The sequence below is a fragment of the Durotheca rogersii genome (genome assembly GCF_024521655.1).
Source record: "Durotheca rogersii strain YMJ 92031201 chromosome Unknown GGS23scaffold_6, whole genome shotgun sequence".
In the NCBI taxonomy this organism is placed as follows: Eukaryota; Fungi; Ascomycota; class Sordariomycetes; order Xylariales; family Xylariaceae; genus Durotheca; species Durotheca rogersii.
This window is the reverse complement of record NW_026251237.1, coordinates 916,949-938,316: the sequence shown is the minus strand read 5'-3', so window position 1 is coordinate 938,316 and position 21,368 is coordinate 916,949. Positions and strand designations below refer to the sequence as shown.

The 21,368-nt window shown below is 58.8% G+C and overlaps 5 protein-coding genes across 5 annotated transcripts; 1 reads left to right on the top strand and 4 right to left on the bottom strand.

The window, feature by feature from the left end:
* Positions 1–102: 102 nt before the first annotated feature.
* Positions 103–2,998, bottom strand: GGS23DRAFT_561369 (uncharacterized protein). The gene is made up of 4 exons (XM_051515944.1): positions 2,137–2,998; positions 1,780–2,047; positions 1,534–1,688; positions 103–1,445 (listed from the first exon to the last, which is right to left on the bottom strand). Exons 1-4 carry the CDS (start codon positions 2,427–2,429, stop codon positions 443–445), a joined length of 1,719 nt encoding a protein of 572 aa, XP_051373387.1. The 5' UTR covers positions 2,430–2,998; the 3' UTR covers positions 103–442.
* Positions 2,999–6,933: 3,935 nt separating this feature from the next.
* On the bottom strand, positions 6,934–8,995 carry GGS23DRAFT_561358 (LETM1-domain-containing protein). The gene has a single exon (XM_051515943.1). The coding sequence runs from the start codon at positions 8,847–8,849 to the stop codon at positions 7,194–7,196; it is 1,656 nt and encodes a 551-aa protein (XP_051373386.1). The 5' UTR covers positions 8,850–8,995; the 3' UTR covers positions 6,934–7,193.
* A 55-nt stretch (positions 8,996–9,050) lies between these two features.
* GGS23DRAFT_561350 (uncharacterized protein) lies at positions 9,051–12,374 on the bottom strand. The gene is made up of 2 exons (XM_051515942.1): positions 12,013–12,374; positions 9,051–11,938 (listed from the first exon to the last, which is right to left on the bottom strand). The coding sequence occupies exons 1-2, from the start codon at positions 12,177–12,179 to the stop codon at positions 9,454–9,456; spliced, it is 2,652 nt and encodes an 883-aa protein (XP_051373385.1). The 5' UTR covers positions 12,180–12,374; the 3' UTR covers positions 9,051–9,453.
* Positions 12,375–13,305: 931 nt separating this feature from the next.
* On the top strand, positions 13,306–14,687 carry GGS23DRAFT_604249 (CTLH/CRA C-terminal to lish motif domain-containing protein; the record flags this gene model as incomplete). Its single annotated transcript, XM_051519581.1, has 2 exons — positions 13,306–13,432; positions 13,525–14,687. The coding sequence occupies 2 exons, from the start codon at positions 13,306–13,308 to the stop codon at positions 14,685–14,687; spliced, it is 1,290 nt and encodes a 429-aa protein (XP_051373384.1).
* Positions 14,688–16,308: 1,621 nt separating this feature from the next.
* Positions 16,309–18,143, bottom strand: GGS23DRAFT_561343 (uncharacterized protein). Its single transcript, XM_051515941.1, has 3 exons — positions 17,542–18,143; positions 17,009–17,474; positions 16,309–16,948 (listed from the first exon to the last, which is right to left on the bottom strand). The coding sequence occupies exons 1-3, from the start codon at positions 17,670–17,672 to the stop codon at positions 16,460–16,462; spliced, it is 1,086 nt and encodes a 361-aa protein (XP_051373383.1). The 5' UTR covers positions 17,673–18,143; the 3' UTR covers positions 16,309–16,459.
* Between the last annotated feature and the right edge of the window lie 3,225 nt (positions 18,144–21,368).

Below are 21,368 nucleotides of genomic sequence, written 5' to 3'. Positions count from 1 at the left end.
TGCAGAGCAGACATCGCAAATCTAGAACCGCGAGGCGGCGATGTTGCTTAACCGCACGACGCCCAGACGTCGCTATTAACACACGGCGAGGGGGCCAGACAGGTGAAATAAATAAAAATATATATAAATATGTACACGTATATACAAGCAAAGGCACGGCGGCGTTGATATCTATCAATACATGGTCACGAAACCCAAAACGAGCACCCATTTTTCTAAACAGGAACCCAAAACCAGGAAAAACGCATTCGCTAACGGTTCGCGGTCGGGCACACCGACCTGGCGACGCATATTTTCTATCCGCAAACTTTTTTTTTTCTTTCTTTCTTTCCTTGCTACGTCTCCGCGGGGGGGAGGCGTTCGCAAAGCTATGCGTTGTCTGCGGAAGCGCGTGCGCGCGCGCGCGCGCGCAGGGGAAGGGCGTGAGGGCCACACGCGCGTTTTACGGCGCGGGCGGGGCGACGGTCTCGGTGACGGTCTTCCAGAGGGTGGTGCCGTCGGCGGTGACGGTCTCGTAGACGGTGGTGGCGGCGGGGTCGAGGGCGCGGCGGGTGACGAAGACGGTGGTGACGGTGACGAGGAAGGGGGGCTCGGCGGCGTCGGCGGAGACGGCGGGCGCGGCGGAGGTGACGCTGGTGGTGGCGGTGGTGGTGCTGGTGCTGGTGGCGGCGGAGCGCGCGGAGCCGGTGACGGAGGGCGCGTCGGGCTTGACGACGGACGGGTCGATGGACAGGGTGCCGGTGACGGGGGCGGTCAGCGAGGTGAGCGTGATGGGGCTGCCGGGGGCCGGGTTGTGCGCGGTGGCGTTGGCGAAGGGCGCGCCCGTCACCTTGACGGGGCAGCGCGTCGTCGTCGCGGTCACGGGCTCGGTCACGACGATGACCTGCGTCAGGCTGTCCGGGCAGTTGGCCACGGCGGCGGCGCAGCTGGTGATGGTGAAGGTGCTGGTCGCGGTGTTGGTCTCGGTGGTGAGCTCGACGGGGCAGCCGGTGGCGGCGGCGGCGGCGGCGTAGCCCGCGGTGCCGGTGAGCAGGCCGCCGGTGCCGGTGGGCTCGGGCAGCTCGTCGATCTCGGTGGCCGGGTCCTCGCCGGCGGAGACGAAGCAGGTGGTGGCGGTGGCGCTGAAGAAGGTGGTGCTGACGGTCGGGTTGAAGCTGAAGAGGTCGATGTTGGCGATGTCGGCGCCGATGTTGACGAAGGCGCCCGCGTTGATGTTGATGGCGGCCGAGGCGGGAAGCAGGCAGTTGGTCTCGTCCGGCACGGTCGAGAACTGCTCCGACAGCGTGACCTCGGGGATGTTCATGAAGGCGCCGGCGAGCGCGGTCGCGTCGAAGAACGGGTTCGACGGCAGGTCGAGGCCGGCCTGCACCTTGAGCCGCAGCGTGACGCTGAGCTCGGCCGGCGCGTCGACGGTGAGCGGCAGGAGGGTGGTGGTGGCGCCCTCGCTGGAAAGAGAGAAAAGGGGGTTGCTGTCAGCTAACTGCCACCTCTCTCCGAAAAGAAGAACTAAGAAGTCGAGAGGACAAGACTTACAAGTTGCCGATGTTGTCGAGGGAGGTGTCCAGGGGCATGCTGAAGAGCGAGCCATCCGGAATGGCGACTTCAAAACCGCCTTCCGTAGTGACCGCAGCGCTGACGCCGATGATCAAGTCCACGCCGAAGGTGACGCCGATGGTGAAGCCGGGACCCTACGTTTTTTTTTTACCACAACCCGTTAGCTCTCTACATCTACAGAAACGGATCGTTTTGAGGACAGAAAGGAGGGGGGGGGGGACTTACACTGATACCGACGGGAGTCTGGGACGCGAACAGGGGGATGGTGAAGAAACCGTCGCTAGCGGCGGTCACGCCTAGCCGCAGGATAGCGCCGACACCTTCGAAGCCGACCGACAGGTTGATGTCGTTGAAGGGGTTCAGGTCCTTGAGGCCGCCGAGCAGGTCGTCGAAGTCATCGGGGAAGTCGGCCGAGACGACGAGCTGGCCGAAGGTCCGGCACTCGGCGCAGTCCAGCGACAGCGAGAAGGTCTGGCCCAAGACCGGCCACGCGCTGCGTTGCTAGTCAGCATATCGGTCCTCGCGCGTGCGAGCTCGGGAGGGAGGGAGGGGTGAGCTGGGGGCGGGGGGGAAAAAACATACCCGTCGAAGAGCGGGACGCCGCTCGCGTCGAAGGCCAGGTCGAAGGTCGTGTTGGCATCGCGCTTGATGTACGAGTTCACATGGCGCTTGGAGCGCGGCTTGGGGGCAGGGCCAGAGAGGACCGGGGCGGCGCGAGGCTTCTGGGGCGCCGCCGTGAGAGAGCGCCGGTGAGGCGGCTGGAGACGCCGGGGCGCGATCTCGTCGGAGATGGGGGCGGAAAGGGGGGAGGCCGTCACTGAGGCCAGCAGCGACGAGCAGCCGACGAGCAGGGCGGCGAGCGTTTGGTAGTACATGATTGATGGCGACGGGCACTATTCAACTGCTATGGGCCTACCGTCTGTCGTCGTCGTCCGGGGTCTCTTTTTTTTTTCTGGCCTACTACTGCTACTGCTGTGAAGTAAAGGAATGACTGAATGCTGACCGGAGCATTCGACTATCACAGAGCCCAGTAAGTGGTGGCGTGAAGAGGAAAAAGGAGAGGAGAAACGAAACGAAGGAAAAGGGCAGAAGATTAAAGTATTCGACGAGATAGATGCTCTCCCGACATAACGGATTCGGGCCTTCTGGGCTGTATATACGCGGAGAGATGGGCAGCGCAATTCCCAACATCGCGGTCTGAAAAAAGCTCCTTCGCGTCCACCCCTCCCCCCCCCCCGGTGACCCCGTTGGTGCGGTATGATCCTACGCGCAAGCCCATCCCCATCTTGGTTTCTCACTTGCCCTCTCCGTCGCTCTATCTCCGTCACCCCTCGTCCCACGCGCGGCGGGCGACCCCATCCGCGTGCTCTAGCTGAGAGTGGCTGGTGCACGGTATCGCTGCCTTTCCCGTCGCCGACGATCCATGGAAGGATTCGGACCAGGGGGAGGGGGGGGGAGGCCGGGGGGGGGGGAGGGCCCCGTTAAGGAGACAACAGAAGAGAGAGAGATATGTATAGCATCTCACACACGCCAGCCAAGCCCTGCGCACATCCAGATAGCCTACGTGCGTAGGAGCTGCACACGTGCGTTGCGCCGCCAAACACTTGCTTGTCTGTCTGTCTGCCTGTCTTGTCGAGGGACGCAAACGTCGACGGCTTAGCGGCTTACCTGCCAGAGTCCTACGGCCCGCGCACGTTGTGAAACGGCAGCGAGCCTCCGCCAAGAGGGCCATCGCCAACATGAATAGACAGACAAGTGCCCTGCGATAATCTCTCACTCTGCCTTCGACCCTCTCGCCCGCAAGGGGGGGGGCTTTTTTTTCCCCCGTACCAGGCAAGCTCGCGTGCGTGCGTGCGTGCGGCGATTTCGCGGCTTGGCATCGCGCCCTGCCACCATAGGTAATCGGCGAGGAAATGCAGCGATCTGGGCGCGCAGGTAGCGACGGCCGGTTCGTTTCGACCGTCCTGCTCCTTCTCTCGTCCTCGTCTCTCCGTCCCCGCTGCTTGACGTGCATCCCTAGCTGTTCTCTTCGCCCGTGGCGGTGTTCTTCGCGGCGAGGAGCAGAAAGCTAGCCGCAGATGATGCGAGCGACTGCGAGATTGATAGCCTACTACTACTGACTTACCTAGACAGGCAGAGGGGCCCATTGGAATCTCTAAATTAGAAGCTCGGCTCTGCCTGCGCGTGTTAATGCCTCTATCTCAGGCGGGTCATCTCTTCTTCTTCTCGCGCATATTATCCCTCTCGTACCGCTGTCCTGGTGGGTAGGTATGTTATGCCTGCTAGGTTTAGGTCTTACGCGAGAGACAGAGACAGAGAGAGAGAGAATGCGGCTGTTCCTCTGCCACACGACTCGGCCACCGCAGTAACACATATAGTAGGGTATCGTGTCTCTCTCGCTCGCCGTCGCTCCGTCTGTGTACCTGTATCGTCTGTTTCTCCCTCGCGTCGGTGAATTAGATACCACGGTCTAAAACGGCCTTCCCGAAGGGGGGAAGACAGGATTTAAGCTTCTTCGACCAGGGGTAGCATGTAATGTAGCATCGCCAGCAGTTTTCCTCACTCTCGCTCTCCCGTTCCAATTTCCAGATTACCCATCTGGCTTCTGGCCCCCCTGTCCGCCACGATCTTACCTTACCTCACCAAGCCTGTCTCGTCCCCCCCCCCCCCCTTCTTGACACACGAACGATCTACGGCCAAGGCCGGTTCCTTAATTTATTCCAGCTCCCCTCCAGGGTCGCGGCATAGCCAACGCCATGCGCTGATTGGGCTGCGCCACCCTCCTCGACGGCCAGAATAGGCATGAAACCCTCCGTCCACTCTCTCTGAGGGCGGACCCTCGCTTCTCCTCTCTCCTCATCTCATCCTATATCCTATCTTTGTCTCTCCTCCTCTTCCTTCCCCTGCCCTTGTTAGGTAAACATCTCTCCTTCTCGCCCATACATACGACACAGTCGCTCCCCAGACCCTGTTGGCGATATACGTAGGCACGTAGTATCTGCGAAGGTAGCGATGCTTCTCAAACAAGTCCGTTCCTGTTCCAACGTCCTGCGCCGAGAAGCCCCTCCTCCCTCCGCCCTCTCGCCGCACCGCACGCCTGCGGCTACGATCCGAGGCTAAGGCGAGCTGCCGGTGGGTCGAGGTCGATATAAATAATACCTGTCTGCCTGCCTATCTAGCTGGCCCTACCGAACACAGCACGCCCAGCGAGCCCCGACCCCGGACCAAACCCGCCCAGCTGTCAGCAAAGCCCCCACCTAGCCTATATCTACCATGTAGGCATGTTTATGCAAGTAGGTATGCACGCGTGCGTGCTACTTGCTTCTATCTCGAGAGGGTTCGCTACGACGTAGCCTACCTAGCCAGTCCCCTGCGGCCCAACACGCGCGCACGTATCATAGACGGCCGCGGGACGGGGCTGGCTAGAGTAAGACCTCGCTGCATAGCCTAGCCAGAGCAGGGCGAGCCCGCAGCGTGTGCCCCGGAGAGAAGCGGAGGGGGTGGGTGGCCGGCGAGCGCTCCAAGACGTATCAGCGTCATCTCGGCTTGCCTACCGGACCTCTCTCCCCCGCCTCTCCAGTGCTACGTGGTGTCTGCACACACAAGTCCTCGACTTATTAGGCATGTAGCATCGGCCACCAGGCAAACACGCGCAGCTGCGTGCATATATCACCGACCGCCCGGGATCCACGGGCTTTCTCTCCCTCTTTCTCCGTAGTGCTCTCGTGTCCTCCGTGTCAAGTATTTCGTTTGCGTCTGTCCCCTCTGCTGCGCAGATCCGCCGAACCTCGGCGCTCCCGTTCCAGCAGGTAGGACGCGTACGTACCACGTAGACCCGGTCGTCTCGACAGCGCGACGTTCGCGAAGGAAAAGAAAAAAGAGAGGGGGCGGGGAGAATACACCCGCTGGAATATGGGGGACTTAGGTATGAAAGAGAAGCAGGACGGTCCAGGACCGAGGCCAGAAGGGGGAGCTCGTCCCGAGATCGGGGTCTGCGCCCCGTGTTGCATAAATGCTTGCTTGCTTGCTTGCTTGCCTGCGTCTATCAGCGCCCCCGCGATGCGCCCGAACACGCCGGCGACGAGCACCTCCTCGCTCGCCCCGGGGGGGAGAGGGTTCGCCAGCAAATGTGTCCCGCACACCCGCTCGCGAGATCAGTATCGACGCTGACTGGCATCGACGACGCCAGCACGGCACCCTCACGTACGGCCGCCCGACCGCCAACCACGACGAGCTCCCGACCACCTAGGTACCCCATTACCCCCCCCTCTTCTTCCCCGCCCCATGCGCGGCGTCGCAACCCAACGCCAGCGCCAACGTGCGGCCAGCCTACGCGGCGGCGGCGCTCTGTTTGCATGTGTGCGTACATGTGAGCACACATAGGCATGCCTACCCAAACACGTACACGGCGACGACTCGACTCGGTAATGCCAACCTGACTCGCTAGACGTATCCCCCCCCCGCCTCCCCCGTCGTCTCCTCCTCGCCCTCCGCCAACCAGCCGCCCTGCCCCCTGCTCCCGCTCTGCGCATGCCACATCTCACATGCCAGCGACGCTATCGCGCGAAGGCCAATAGGCGATACTACAGAGCAGCTATCTACTTCGGCCCCTCGTATCGACCTCTCCCCCCCCCCCACCTGATGACTCCGACCTACGCAGACCATGCTTCACTACGCCATCAGTCTCTTCCTTCTCTCTCGTTCTCTCTCTCTCGAGGAACCTCCCCCCCCCCCCCCCCTCCACAAGAAGCAAGGTAGGCAAGCCAGCCACTGAGGGAGAGTGGAAAGGGAAAAAAGGGTGAACGGGGGGAAAATGCACCGGAGAGAGTTCGATTTCGGAGCAGAGGCCGTGAGTGACGCGAAAACAAAGCAATACGTTCTATTTCCGCCATCCCTATTCCCAGAATCCGCGGTAGTCGTGACGGGACGAGACGCGCCGCCCGACGAGGACGAGGAAGATCCTCCGTGTCCCTCTCGAACTCTTCCGCCTCCGCCCGCGCGTGGGCGTGCGCGTGTCTTATACTAGGTATCCTTTTCTTCTTTTTCTAGCTAGGAACAAGGTGCCCTCTTTCCCTCTCCTCCCCCGTCCCTATACATCATCCACCCGTACCTCGGCACCCTTCCCCCCGCATTCCGTCGAGGAAAAGAAGAAAAAAATACCGACCGTAGCAGCAACTGTAGCAGCACTGCTCGTGCTCACCCGCCCTTTCTATCAGTCTATCTTGTCCGTCCGTCTTCCCTTTAGTAAGCCGTGTGTGTGCTGCTTCGATCGTGCTGTCTCGATTCACCGGCACGGACGCCCCAAGTCGTAGAAGAAGAAAAACAAGAGAATACCGTGGGGCACCGTAATACCGGAGATGAGACAAAGGAGAAAAGAGTAAAAGAGGGAAGGGATTGGGGAGGAAAAGAAGGTGAGGGGAAGGGCAATGGGGGAGCGGGGGGGAGAAGAGAGAGGAATAGATGCGGCACAGTGTTGCTTTTCGCCTTGGTTGCCTGAGTCCCATCTAATCCAAGCCCAACTGCCACCGTAAGCCCACCCTATCTCGATCCCCAGGGATACCGAGAGAGAAGGAGAGATAGAGAGCGTATGCATATGCATGTATGCGTGTGTGCGCGCGCGAGAGAGAGAGAGGCCCAGCCTAATTCTGGATCTTCTTCCCTTCCTGGACCTCGACCTTGGTCTGCTCGCGCAGCGCGTCCTTGGCGTCAGCCTCGGCGTCGACCGTCTCGGCCGCCACCTTCTCGTCGACGCTCGGCTCCGAAGCTACCAAGGTCCTGTCGTCCTTCTCGTCAATGTTGTCCGTGTCCTGCGGCGTCGCCAGGCCCGTGTCCTTGTTCTCCTGGTTCTGCTCGTTCTCCTCCTCGATCAGGTCCTGCTGCTCCTTGAGCACCTCGAGCCGCTGCTTGTTCGTCGCAGCGCCTTCGGCGTTGTGCACCTCGAGCTCGATCTCGTGGTACAGCTCCTCGGGGATCGATGACAGCACGCCCGTCAGCGCCTCGATCTGGCTGTGGAAGCCGCCCTCCGTCTTCTGGCCGTACATGTAGGCGCTGCTGAGCACGAGGAGCGTCGAGGGTACGCCGTGCTTCAACCGTAGATCCAGCCACGACTGAAGGTCTTCGCGCAGCCGGGCGGGCGACACCGTGTGCGTCTTGATGCCTCGGCTGGCACAGGCCGTCTGGAGTTCCGAGACGTTGAGGCTGTCGACGCCCTCAAAGCTGATGGCCTTGTCGTCCCTCTTTATCTGGCGCATCCGGTGGCGGATCTGGTACCGGAGCATGATGTCCGTGCCGAACGTGTTGAGATTCATGTACCGGCACATGGACACCAGCTGCGGCCTCGACAGGTTGTCGAGGGTCAAATCATCCTTGAACGCCTTGCAGACTTTGATCACGTCGTCCGTGCTGGGCTGCTCTCCGGTGGCCCGCAACTTGCGGAAAAATATGGCAAATTCTTCCTTCTGCGTCGTCGCGCTCGAGAGGGGAAGCCCGGTTTCCTTCAGGGTCTCGCGTAGGAAAGAGCTGACCTCCTTCCGCGTAGCCCGCAGAATGGCGGCTTTCTTGTCCTTCGACTGCTGGGCCTCGTACGTGCTCGGCAACAGGTTGGGGAACAGCTTGAGGGCGACGGGCAGGAGCGCTTCGGCAAACGGCACGATGACGAAGACGGAAAAGGGGACAAGACGCGCGAGATCCCGGACGGTCCGCTGGAGCTGTCGATTCTCCCGTCGGGTCAGTTCGTAGCCGGCAGCCATCTTGGTGGCCAGCCTGCTGCTGATCCGGATTTCGGTCGCGAGCAGCTTTGTGCCGTCCCAATAGTGCTGGACCTCGTGTTTGATCCTCTGCGTAAGCGTCAACTTTTTGCCCTGCTTCTCCTCTATCTTCTCCACTTCGGTGTCCTTCCTCGCGGCCAGCTCGGCCAGAGACTTAGGTTCGGCCGAGGCCTCATCGAGAGAGGGATGGGTCGTCTTTGCGGCGGCGGTCTCGGCAGAGGTCTTAGTCTTGGTAGGCTCTGAGGCCTTCTTGTTGGCCGCGGCCGTCTCGGTCCTTGGCAGCGGCTTCTTAGCCTGCTCCGCATTGAACCCGGGGGGTGGTCCGTCAATCGGCCCGACGGTATGCCGCTCGGTCGATATGGTTCGAAGCGGGATCAGGAGCGCGCGAGCGGTGAAGTCTAGGGGGAGCTGCCGGGCGTGCCGTCCCAGGTAAGCTGAGGGAAGGCCGAGTCCGGGACGGGTCGTCGCCCTGCCGGCAAAGGGGTTGACGAGCACCGCCCTACGGGCCGCTCTGGAGGAGACGCTCATGATAGAATGGGAGGCGAGACGATGGGTGGGATGGGGAGATGGCGGTGCGGCGATGGTGGTTCTGGGAGAGATGGATGGGTTCGGAGAGGGAATTTCGAGGGAGGTGGGTATAAATGGAGTTGTATGATTCAAGCACAGGTTGATTCTTGGATCTTCGTCGTCTCACCGTTAACCTAGGTAGACGATAATACAGATCACGTGCTGATAACCGGCTCGCTCTGTTATCCCCGGGCCGAGAGGGTACGTACCTATGAGTAGGGACTAGCAGCTGGACGGAGACGTGTCCGTGCTTCGTAGGTACATTACGTGCTGCATTATGTGCGATAGGTACATACTCCGCCGCCTTGGCACGGATCGACAGGCACCTCAGTGATGCGATGCATCTTCACGACCCTCTTCCGCTCCTACAAGAGCGCGACACGACTCGTCTCGACACGACACCGCTACCTAACCCATTATAGTATTACCACAAAGTAGTGGCTGGCGAATCAAGCTTGCCTGCCAAGGCGCAAATCTATCCCCGAAACCCGGCCATCTATCTAGATATACACGCACGTACAGCACACTCCGTCCAGACGACAGTGGCCGAAAACCAGTTTCGTCGCTACTGTTGTCGTGGTCTCGTGATGTTCGGCCCGGTTCCGATGCCCGTAAGCGTCCGCACTGCCCAGTGTACCCAACTCTCCGTCTCCAGTTGCCTCTTCAGCTCGTCCGCTCTCCGCTCCACCTCGTCCACTTGCATCTCGAATTGGGCCACGCCATCCTCGACGTCCTGGACGCGCGAGACGAGCGCGCTGATCTCGTATTCTAATCTAGCTGCTTGCACCTCGACTTCCTTTAGCGCCTCCGTGATATGTGCCCGCTGTTCCCCGATCTTCTCTCGCGACTTGACCAGCACGTTCTCGTACCCGTCCGAACGTTGGTAGTAGAGTGTTTCGAGTTCCTCTTGTTGCCGTGCGTAGTCGTCGTCGATCTCCTCGATCGACTTAGTCTGTCTGGCAACCCAAGGCTCGAAAGTCTGCGCGACCTCGAGTATATTTGCGTAGAGGCTTGTCGCAAGCTCGGCGACGTACGAATATTTCGCCGTTACCAGATCGCCTGTGTCCTTGTCCCAGGCGACGTCAGCCATGTTGTCCCATCTCAGCACGGCTTCTTCAGCGTTGCTAAAAGACAGCCTCCTGGGCCACCTGGCATCATTAGGAGGACCACGCTCAGGGAACTTTGCCGCCCCGATGCTGTGCCTTCTATGCAGGCCAGACGGGAGAGTGCCGAATGACTGCTCTGCGTCCACGAACGGGCCCTGTAGAACGCTGTCGGCGACGGCGGAATCCGCCACCGAAGACTCGACTACCGTGGCCTTCTCATTGCGTATCTCTGCCGGATAGGATACCCTCTTGGCGTCGTTATTGACTAGCCCCCTTGCATCGCCTACCGCGTGAGACATCGGCCGTGAGTCTCTAGAGAGGGAGTTGTCCGAAGCGGGTAAGGCTACCGGCGGAGGGGCGGATTCCATTTGCCTCTCCTTTCTGAATGCGTTTAGGTACTCCTCTGGTTTGTTCTTCCAGGTGAATGCCCTGCCGACCTGGCCCGGTTCCGGAGTCGCGCTCAGCAGGGCGCCGGCCGAATAATCAGAAAGGACAGAGGATTGCGGTGCGGAGATCGTCGTTTCCGACGACTCGTCCTTCGATGGTCGGCTAGTGTGGTTGCGAAGGCCGCCCCCGCTATACACGGCATCTTTGATTCGTCCGAGACCCGACCGAGCATCCCGAGCCACGCTCTTGAACACGCCACGGCGAACGCCATCCCTCTCGCCAGGACTATCTGCTATGCTAACCGCAGACCCGGGGGCGGGGGTGGAGTAGACGCCTGGCGTGTCGTCTCGTTGACGACCATCGACCTCGTCTTCCGAGGGCGCAGCTTGGGTCCTCTTACTTTGATGGGAGGGGTCTTCTTTACCGAATAGGATATTGCCCATATCAGACATAGCCCTCTCGTGACTGTCGGGCACAGAACGCCTAGTCTTGCCAAACCATAGCCATTTCGCGCGCTCTCCATAGGCTAGGCTGACGAATCTGTCGAAATCCAGGGTTTCGATGTCCCCAATCCCGGCCTTGTCACGCCCACCAACCATGCCTAGAACGATCTCGCCTCGCTTGCCACCGATCTCGCTGACCGTCGATTTGACTGCCTTCTGCACTCCCCATCCCTCGCCGGCAGCCGCCTTGGCGGTCGTGGTGCGGAGCCTGTGCATGGTTTGTCGGTCTAGCCGTCCGGTCCTCTCTAGCTTCTGGTATTTTTGGAAGGATGAGATGCCCTTCTCGGTCGCCTCTACGTCAAACACGTCCTTGGGGGTGGACACGCCGAGATAGCTGAGCCGGTTTCGCGCACCCATCAGCAAACCGAGCAGCGCGGCGACGGTCGTAGGGCCCAGGATGCCGTCGGTGGGCTCGATATTGTGGTATTCGGCGCCGAATTGGGTCCACCAATCCCCGATCGCAGTCTCGGTCATGTCACACAGAAGCCCGTCGATGTATACTTTGTCGAGATTGCCAAAGAGGAACAAGGCCTTCTGACACATCTTGACCAACTCGACGACGGCATCAGAGAAGGAAATCTTGTCGGTGGTCTTATACAGCTGGTAGAACTTAGCTCTGGCCGCGCCGGTCGGTTCGGACAGCGTCATACCCGATCGGCCGGAGCACCCTAGCCTCTTGAGATCCTCATTGACGACAAACTCCCTTCGGTGCTTCTGGATGTCGCCCTCGGGCACGGGAACCACAGTTAAGGCGGAAGGGAAGCTGCTCAGGTTGGTCACCATCAACTCGCCGAGGTGGGTCTCCTTAGGTCGGGCGTGATACTGCTGGATAGCCCGGAAGTATATGCGCAGCCGGTGGGACCAGGTCTTGTCGTCGGCCGGGACAGCCAGGACGCCGGCGACGATGGAATGCTTCTCATCCCCGGTGTAGGTGGCGATTACGAGGGTTGGGGACCGGCGGGAGCAGGCCCATTGCTCGACTAGGTATAGCTCGTACCCCTTGAGCTCCTGTCTTCGCTTGACGACGGTGACGCAGCTGTCTTCTTCTAGGAACCTGTAGGGGGCGACGTCAGCAACGATGCTCGGACTCGATCTGGACGTGCGGCACATGCGGCTCCGGCGGCATACCTAAAGGCTATGGGGTCGGGGATGATGACACGACGGTGTTGGGAAGCGAGGGTGGGTGTGGCAGTGGAAGAGAGTTTGGCGAGATCGGACGAGACTTTGGTGGATGCGGGCTCGTCGTCTCGCGGAGGCCTGTATTCATTGGGGGCTACAGCTGGCCACGACGACATCGTTCGCAGATACGGACCCCATGCACTCCCTCTACCCTCGGATCCTAGAATATGCTGAAAGACAGGGCATATAGGAGGGCTGGCTGATCATCGCAGGTGTAGGCAGGTATGGTACTTTACCATGTAGGCAGTGGTAGATAACTGGCCAGCAAGCCCCTTGGCCCTTGTCTAGCGGCAACTCCTTGGCGAACTGGCCGAGGGGCACTATTAGGTAATCACGGCATGATGTCGGCAATGTAGGTACCTAACAAATAGATTGCATAAAATCACTCGGCATTGTCACCCAACCGATCCCCTCAGCTCCTAGAATAGGAATGAGGGAGTACCGAAGGCGAATGCCAGAGGTGATGCCTCTGCCTGATATACTGCTAGGAGTTACTATCCTTCTATCCCTATGTTTGTAACCCCAAGTAGCGGTTGAGAGACCTTTTGGGAGGTTAGATACCTAGGTACCTAAGTTCACGCAGTACTGGTGTTATCTACTATAGGGTGCCTCAAACCCAACTTCCAGTAAGTGTATATGCAGGTACCTTAGGCTAGGTAGGTCCTCCTAAACTACCGCCCTCTACCTAGGTACCTCCAAGATGGACGAGAACCGCAATGGACGATTACAGCTGCTACCAGCTGCTCCGAGTGCTGATCGCCAAGCTAATGGTCAATGAATGGACCAGCACAGCGAACCAAAACTCCTCCTCTATTCTGGCTATCTGCTTATCAGACCCAGCTCCAACCAGCAGGCATGGGAGCGGCGCGTGGTTCCCCTTCCGGCCCTACTCATACGCATCCGCTCAGTCTCGGACCAGTTCTTCTCACCTCGCCTCTTTCTCGCCTCCCCTTTTTTCTCGCCTCGCCTCCCTCTGCTTGGGCCCCACGATTTCCGATGACGACGTAAACCTCTTGCGGACTCATACTGCCCAACCACCAGCCACTCGATATCTCTTGACGAAACCACACACCCCTCCAGACAGTTAGACCCGGCCCAGGCCCGGAATGACCACCATCGTTGCCGCCTATGCTCGACAGCCGTGACGAGCCCTTCTCAACTGTCTCCAGTGACCGACCAGCTACTGTCAAAGCCGGTAGCTGCTATTAAAGCATCACCCATCCGCCGCCGCCGATCCCGGAAATGGCCCTGTCACAGCTGCAGAAAGACCTGGACAAGCTCACAAGCTCTGCTAAGCTGTCCGACGCGGCCCGCGATGTCGACAAGATCATCAACCTCCTCACTGCTGCCCGCGAAGGGGTGGCAGCAGGTAAGAGAGACCATGCATAACGCGCACTGCCCGGTTCCTTACTGTTAGACCTCGTGTATTAATTACCATCGGCTCTCTGCCTCTCTCTATAGCGAACGATACCCACACCACGAGTCTGACCCTCACGAAACTGCAAAATCCGATAAAAGAAGAGCTCGAGGGGCTGAACAGCAATCTAAAACAAGTGTACAAGGCGCAAACCGAATTCAACAAGTCTCTCCGGTCCGCTTTCTCCAAAGCGAAGGGAAGCCTGCCCACCGATTACGATCCCATGGAATCGCAGTCGCACCTCATAAACCGAGCCATCGCCATGCATCTACTACGGGAGGGCCAATTCGACGTCGCCGCCACTTTCATCGACGAAGCGCAACCGCGGCCCGAAGCGACACCAGCCCCGCCTCCGCCCCCGTCGCAGTCGCTCTCCCACTCCTCCGCATCAGCCGACACGGTCGTCGCGGACGCCGGCATTCCTTCCGACATAGCCTCCTTCCACTCCCAGGATCTGCAGGCCTCCTTCGCCGACATGTACGCCATCCTCTCTGCGCTCAAGGCGCACAACCTCCTCCCGGCCATAAGCTGGGCCAGGAAGAACTGCGTGGAACTCGAGGCCCGAGGCTCGACCCTCGAGTTCGAGCTCTGCAAGCTGCAGTTCGTATGGCTCTTCAAGGGCCCCGCGACGAACGGGCTGCCCGACACGCCCGAGAACGGCGTCGCGGGGGCGTTCCAGTACGCCAGGGAGAACTTTGGCCGGTTCCAGCAGCGGCACCTGCGCGAGATCCAGCAGCTCATCTGCGCCATGGTGTACCACACGAACCTGGCCGAGTCGCCGTACAAGCACCTGTTCGACATCTCGCTCGCCTTCGACGAGGTCGCGACGTCGTTCACCCGCGAGTTCTGCTCGCTGCTGGGCCTGTCGGCCGAGTCGCCCCTCTACGTGGCCGCGACCGCGGGCGCGCTCGCGCTGCCCCAGCTCGTCAAGTACAACACCAAGACCAAGGCCAAGGGCACCGAGTGGACGACGGCGAACGAGCTGGCCTTCGAGACCCCCCTGCCCCGCAGCATGATGTACCACTCCATCTTCGTCTGCCCCGTGAGCAAGGAGCAGACCACCGAGACGAACCCGCCCGTGATCATACCATGCGGTCACGTGCTCGCGCGCGAGAGCTTGCAGCGGCTTGCTAAGGGCAGTCGGTACAAGTGTCCCTACTGCCCGAACGAAGGCGTCCTCAAGGACGCCAAGGAGATCATCCTGTAGACGCGCGCGCGCGTTGTCGATGAGGTGCTTGGTTTCCTCTCCGCCAGGGAGAACGACGCATGCGTTTTTTTTTTCTTCTATATATAGCTTTTCGGTCGGTCGGATGGCGGCCGGTTTCGCTCCGGGGAGTTGCGGCGCGCGCAGACGTAGGCTAGGCCAGGCGAGCTCGGAGACGTGTTGGGGAGGAGCACTAGGTTCTTCTCGGGATCGGCAAACGACAGAGGGAGTATGGTTCGGACATGCGCATAGGCACACGCACGTGTCCCGGTGCCGTCGGTGTACATGGGCAAAATATACGTTCGCCGCGCGCGGCGCGCGCGCGCTCTGCACACACACACAGAACCGAACCGTCTCGTCTCGCTCCGTAGTTCGCGGGTGGCGTGGGGACGGGGCGCCAGCACGGCTTCGGAACCCCAAGGCCCCCCAGCCGCACGGAATGTCTGGAGGGTTGGCACGCGCAGACACGCCTGTGTTGACTGGGCCGCGCCATGTTTGCGCGCGGGGCGCGACAGCCGTCGCTAGTAGGCTTGCTCCCCGCCGCGCAGCCCGAACCGTCCCGTCTGCGCAGGCGTGCTGCCGGAGGAGCATGCGCCCTCCCCCCCCCCCTCGGTGGAAACTCAACCGAGGCCAACGCGCGCCGGCCGGGACCGCGCTCGGGTGCGTGGCTGGCCCGCCGGCCCGTACCCAGCCTACCTACCTGTAGGTGCCTCTACCTCCTGGTGCGGGTACGAAGGGCTGGTACCGACCTTAGGCACCCCAAGGTAGGTCGATAGGTACCGATATATATATCTGCATCGTACCCACGTCTGCCCTCCGGCCCGCACGTCGCCGTGTTGCCTCCCCTGCTCCCCGGACCAGGCGGCGCGCTGCCGACTCAGCCGGCCGGGTTCATAGCTTCCTTCGGCTGCGTGAACGCAGCTGTGCCTCGTCTACATATGCGCGCGCACTAGTAGAAAGTTGTACGTAGTCGCCTACACGCAGAAAGCACCCAGCGTCTCACGTCGCGCGCGGTTCGCGAGTATTGCACCACGGTTCCGATTCCTTGATATCTACCTGTGTGCCAACGTAAAGTCACATGCGCCGTGCGGTCCCCAATAGCTTGTCATCCACTCTCTATTGGATCTTTTTTTAGGTGAGAATTCACGTATTGGATTCTCAGGTATCTACATGAACCAAGGGGAGGGGGGGAGATTTGGGTGGGGGGTTCTTTTCCCCTTCCTGTATCCCCGTCTCCCTTCCCTCCTCCCTCACTATTCATACCACTTACTACATTCACTGGTACCGGTGACCAGCAACCCACGAGCGTCCCCTCTGTCACTATGCCACTCTCTCTGCCGGAAGACAAATCTGCAACGCCTCTTCCGGTTAGGCATTTATCGATACACGTATACCCAGATCGGTTTAGATCGGATCGGATCGGATCGAGTTGTCCGCGAGACAAAAGTCTGACGGGCAGTCAAGACTGGAAATAGGATGTGAAAAAGGAGAGGAAATGCAAATGACCCTCTCTGTCTCTGAACTCCACCGAGAGGTACCCTAGATTCGGTCGCTAAACGCCTGAAGAAATTGATAAAGGGGTGACAAGAAAGAAAAAAAAAGGAAACGTGGTGCGGGGAGTTTTGGGGGGGGATATAATTGTTAGGGGAGGGAAATCTCGACCTCTCCACTCCGAGAGGCGCCTTTGGCAGCTGGATATCTGGCAGGAATGATTTGAAAGGAAAGTCGTTGAATCATATCGTTTGTACGTCTATACCAACCATCCTCCCATGATTCTAATCGATCGTCATCCTGCTCGGCAGTTGAGGCTGCTTGACGTCGTGCATCGAGTAGCTGGCCTGATCCTTATCGATCTCTTGCCGGGGGGCATTGAGATGCTGCTTTAGGCCGGCGTCGAAGTTGAAGAGGCAGACCATAGCATTGATGATGGTGAGGATGATGAGGATGATAGTGAGGACGGCGAACGCGGTCAGAGATTTGCGGACGGGCATGTAGAACTGCTGCTCGTAGGGATCGTAGATTCGAGCTAGCTTGTAGATGAAGTAGGTAAGACCACCGAGGTAGAGAACCATGATGATGATCATGCCGATTTTCCACTCGCGCCGGGTGAACCATGCAGCACAGAGGAGGATAGCAATGGTGACGGGGACGGCGGCGGTGGTCAGCCCGAACTCGACGTTGGTTTTGCCTCCGACTACGACGAGAAACTGGATCGTGAAGCCGATGAAGAAAAAGAAGTCGAATTTGAGCAGGGCGATGTAGACCTATGAAATTGTCATTAGTCATCTGCGGATAGCGCATAGACGGAGACTGCGCGAACGAACCTGGTAGTGCAGAAACCGCTTCTTCATCCTGTAGTCAGCTCCTATGTGCTTCAGGATATCCCAAGCAAATTCCTGATAGAGCTTCCATGATATGAAGCTCATAACCACGGTCACCAGCGCGATGATGCAAGGGATCGCGATGAGGACGCCTTGGACTTCGGCCCACACCTCGAGGTCCTCGAAGGCGTTGAAACCCTTGAGAATGGCGATGGCCTCACGGATCTGGTCGATCTGGAGGGCGCTGTAGACGAGGAAAGCCAGGTTGGCGATGCAGAGACCGATGATCTGAATCGTGTTCTTGAGGCGGAGAGCATCCCAAACCAGGACCAAGTCATAGATGAAACCGAGCATCAGCAGGCCGAGGAAGGTCGGGATGGTCTTGAGTTGAGACTGCACATCGTTGTTGTCCCTCCACTGCGCGTCCTCCATATTCTTGAGCCCATTCTGAAATTGGGAGAAGGTGTATCTGCGACAAGATCACATGTTAGTGCATGCAAAGTACGGTTACGGACGGTAGCTCGGCATCAGCTTACGATTCGAAGGCGATGCAGATGATGGACTGCAGCGCAGCGACGATGAAGAACAGACGGGGCCATTTCCGGGAAAATATCTCGCCCGTGGACTTCGCCAGACTGCGAGGCCGGCTCGACTTGGTCGTAGGCATGATGGAGTCTCGGTGCGGCTGCGACTCGGCGTACTCAGGTTGCGCGGGAAAGTGGTTGAACGATTGATTCGATGGTATCTGGCGGAAGCCCGCAGAGTCCCCGGGAAGGAAAGACGGAGAGTTGCGACTGAACGCCAGATTTGCTAGTGCGGGACTCCTCTTGAAGAGGAGTCTGGACAGATGGCAACGCGGATAGAAACGACCGGATCGATGGCAATTGTCTGGCGGGCTACGGCTCTATCTCAGGATGGTTCTTGCTGTCGTGGTCGGGCGTGGCTTTTCTAACTTTCTTCTCTTCTCCCCCTTTTCTTTCCTCTGGAATCCGGTAGCTAGTGCGGATTGTCACGACGACCTCGAGCAGTGTAGGTCGGCTGCCGGCGCGGGGGGTGGCTACAAGACCTAGACGGGCGACCGGTAGGACGATGGATTGAGATGCGAATCAAGAGGAGAAGGAGTGGGCCGACCGTCACTGTGTTTCGCAAGTGGGTTAATATTCTAATCTTGGTGGCGGACGACGGCAGCGATACTGCAGCTTTACTGTAACGTCGTGGTGCAGGTATCGCATTGGCAGGCGACGACTGGTGGATGGACGGAGGGATGGACTGGAGGGAGGAAGGTCGAGGGAGGGAGGTGATAGGTAGGGATAGACCGGTTGGGTCAGGTGAAACAGATTGACTAGTTTGATCCGTAACGAGGGCGCGGCAGGGGCGGGGAGGGGAGGGGGGGTGTGTGATATTTCAGGCCTGGCCGGGCTCGTCTACGTCTTGAGTCTGGGGGACCGTTGGTGTGTCTGCGCGTGTGGTGATGTGTTGTTCTGCGTTGGATGTGTGGGCAAGCGAGTGCGGATGAAGGATGTGATGGGCCGGATTTCAGGGCGGCTGTTCCTTTCCGCCTCTACTCTCTCTCCGACGGTTACGTGAGGGCAGCAGCTCCTAATGATGTGATGCCAATGCGGTGCCGACGAGGACCACGATGGGGCAGCGGATGTGGTAGGAAGGAAAAGAGACTTGTTTGCGTCGGGGGGCTCGACGACGCCGGCTGGACGAAGAAGGGCTGGGGGATGGGGGGGGGGGGGGGGGGGGGAGGTCTGCTTACCTACGTGAACGAGGGATAGCAAGGTCAAGGTCAAACACACAAGGGGAAAGGGAAAGAAAGAAAAAAGAGAGAGAGTCCGTCGGCTGGGCTGAAGCGAGGGAACGGTCTCTGATGAGGAGACGACCACGGTAACAGGACCGGGGAACCTTCAATGCGGTAAGTGCGTGGTGGTGGTGAAGGCGACGGGCTGATTATTGCGGATGAGAGTTGGGTTGGGAGGAAATGAGGAATCGGGGAATCGAGTTACGGGATCCTTTTCTCTCTTCCTCTCTTTTGGCCTGTTCCCTTTTTTTTTTTCCTCTCTCTCTCCCTCGAGCATGGAACGGAAGTCGGCCGAGATGATGTACGTAGTCGGAACGAGGGTGCAAAAAAAAAAAGGGCACAATTCACCCAGGGAGATGTACATACCTGGGTACATATCTGTCAGGTACTTTGGCGAGCCGGGATAGTGTGCCTAAGTGGCTTTCAGGGTAATCTGCTGACGGCGGGAGCTGCCTTTCCAGCGCTGGGACGGAGGCCGTTGGGGAGTGGGCTATGCTGATGGCGAGATGCCAAGACCTGTCTTAGGTACATGCCTCCCTCATATGTTCTTCAGGTGTGGTCCAGGTACCGCACCCGTGAGCGAGCTGGAACGAGGAGAACTCCAAGGTGTACCTATGTATTAGCACCCGCACCCTTTTGGCCGCGCTTCCAACGGGAACCCATTATATACATAGGTACATGCGTACACACAATTTCAGCGATGCGATGAGAGGTGCCTAACATATCGTCGCCGTGTCTCAAACCTAAAGTACCACCTGTGTTGTCTGTACCCTGTATGGTAATGCTGCGACGAGTATGAAGGGAGACAAGTATGCCAGGTACATTCTGCGAGTTGCCAACAGCTGCGAACATGATGTCCCGTTCCTGGCAGGGTGCGCCCGGTCCACTTAGGTCCGCTAAGGCTTTTTTTCTAGTAGCCTTCTGCCTCGACGCTTTACCCTGGGCTATCCCCGTGCAGGCAAGCCGCCTAGGGGGCTGGTCCACTGTATACCTACCTACCTCTTAGCTCCTGTAGGAGGTAGGCAACGTACCGTATATCTGCAACACATACCTCCTGGGAACCTACGGTATATGCCTTACGATACCCTTAAGCAGGTAATACGTAGGTACCTATTATCTAGAAGCCATATTGACCTGCGTGCCTTAGGTATGCACCTGGTACTTCTGTATGTCATAGACGCACACGGGGATACACACCCTAAGGCGCCTTGCGCTCAGGGACTGGCATATGAATGCAGGTATCTAGGAGGTACTTAGGTACTATGTATTGCGTATGCCATCTACTATTGACTGTGCGTTCTCCTCGCCTCTACTCCCGCGCTACGTGATGTACCTAATGCAGACGGTAACTTGCCCAGGCTACCTTAGGTGCTAATTATATTCACCCTAGCATCGAGCCCACATCACGCACGCTTTACATCCATCTCCATTGTCTTCGTCATCTCTCCTATCTCTCTCCTCTCCAACATACCCACCTCCACACGCGCGCACATATGAGTATGAGTAGAATCGGAGGTCGCATAGCCTACGGCCACTAAGAATGGCGCCGCCGGTTTCCTCCTACGTTCCCAAGGGGCCGCCGACTGATCTGCCCCTCTAGTTGTTTGGGGAAACCGGAGTAGTAAGTATGTCCCCCTAATGCCCCTACGTGATAGGTTATCTCTTGGGTCGGTTGCCCTTCCAGTTTGTGGCTAGTCGCAGCCGCCCCAAGCAACGCCATGGCCGACGGTCAGTGGTCAATGATCACAAGCCTCAGACTGCCAAGCACGCCAGGCTGCTTTCGTGTCTTACCATGGCATATGCCACTCTTCTGCCAACTTTCGAGGATGGGCATATTTGCCTACGCACATACTATAATCTATTCACAGTTGTCCTATATACGGAACTCTTAACTATATTATTCATATACGCTCTTCCCGTTATCTGCCGTCGTCCAAGTTCTGTCATCGCACCTTTCACGGGGAAACGAGATACGAGCGCCGGTGGATTCGTGTCGGCGTGGGGACACGGGTGCTTTGCACGCGCAAGTATATGCATATGTATACGAGGCCGCATGCATAGTGGACGAGCGGAAGAAGCCCACACGAGCTTCCCTGCGAGATGACCCCGGTAATATCCATTCCAGCTGGGCGAGGTGTGGTGGGGAGGGCGCAAGGCAGAGTTCAACGCCAAGAGAGCTGAGCCACTCGGAGCAGATAACATGCCAAGCGCAGTGCCGGCAGACTCGCGTGGAAGACGCTCAGGCGCGGCATACTACGGAGCTACGTTTGTCACCTACGTCGGGAAGACTGCTGTATATGTATTAGCATACCTACGTACGGGAATCTCGATGGTTATGGACAGGCTACCCGTTTCCAAGATGCTCATGCGGGATTGTGGTAGGTATGTGAGGAATCCGTCTGAAACGAGACCGCCTTGCATGTTCTTGGGTCCCATATAATACATACATTAAACAGGTAGTCTCTTGAGACTTTGCTGCTTACGTTAGGGCAGATCTACGTGAAGCGCTCAACTGATTGAGCATAGCGCATTTTCTGCTTTTGCTTCGGCTGGGCTCTG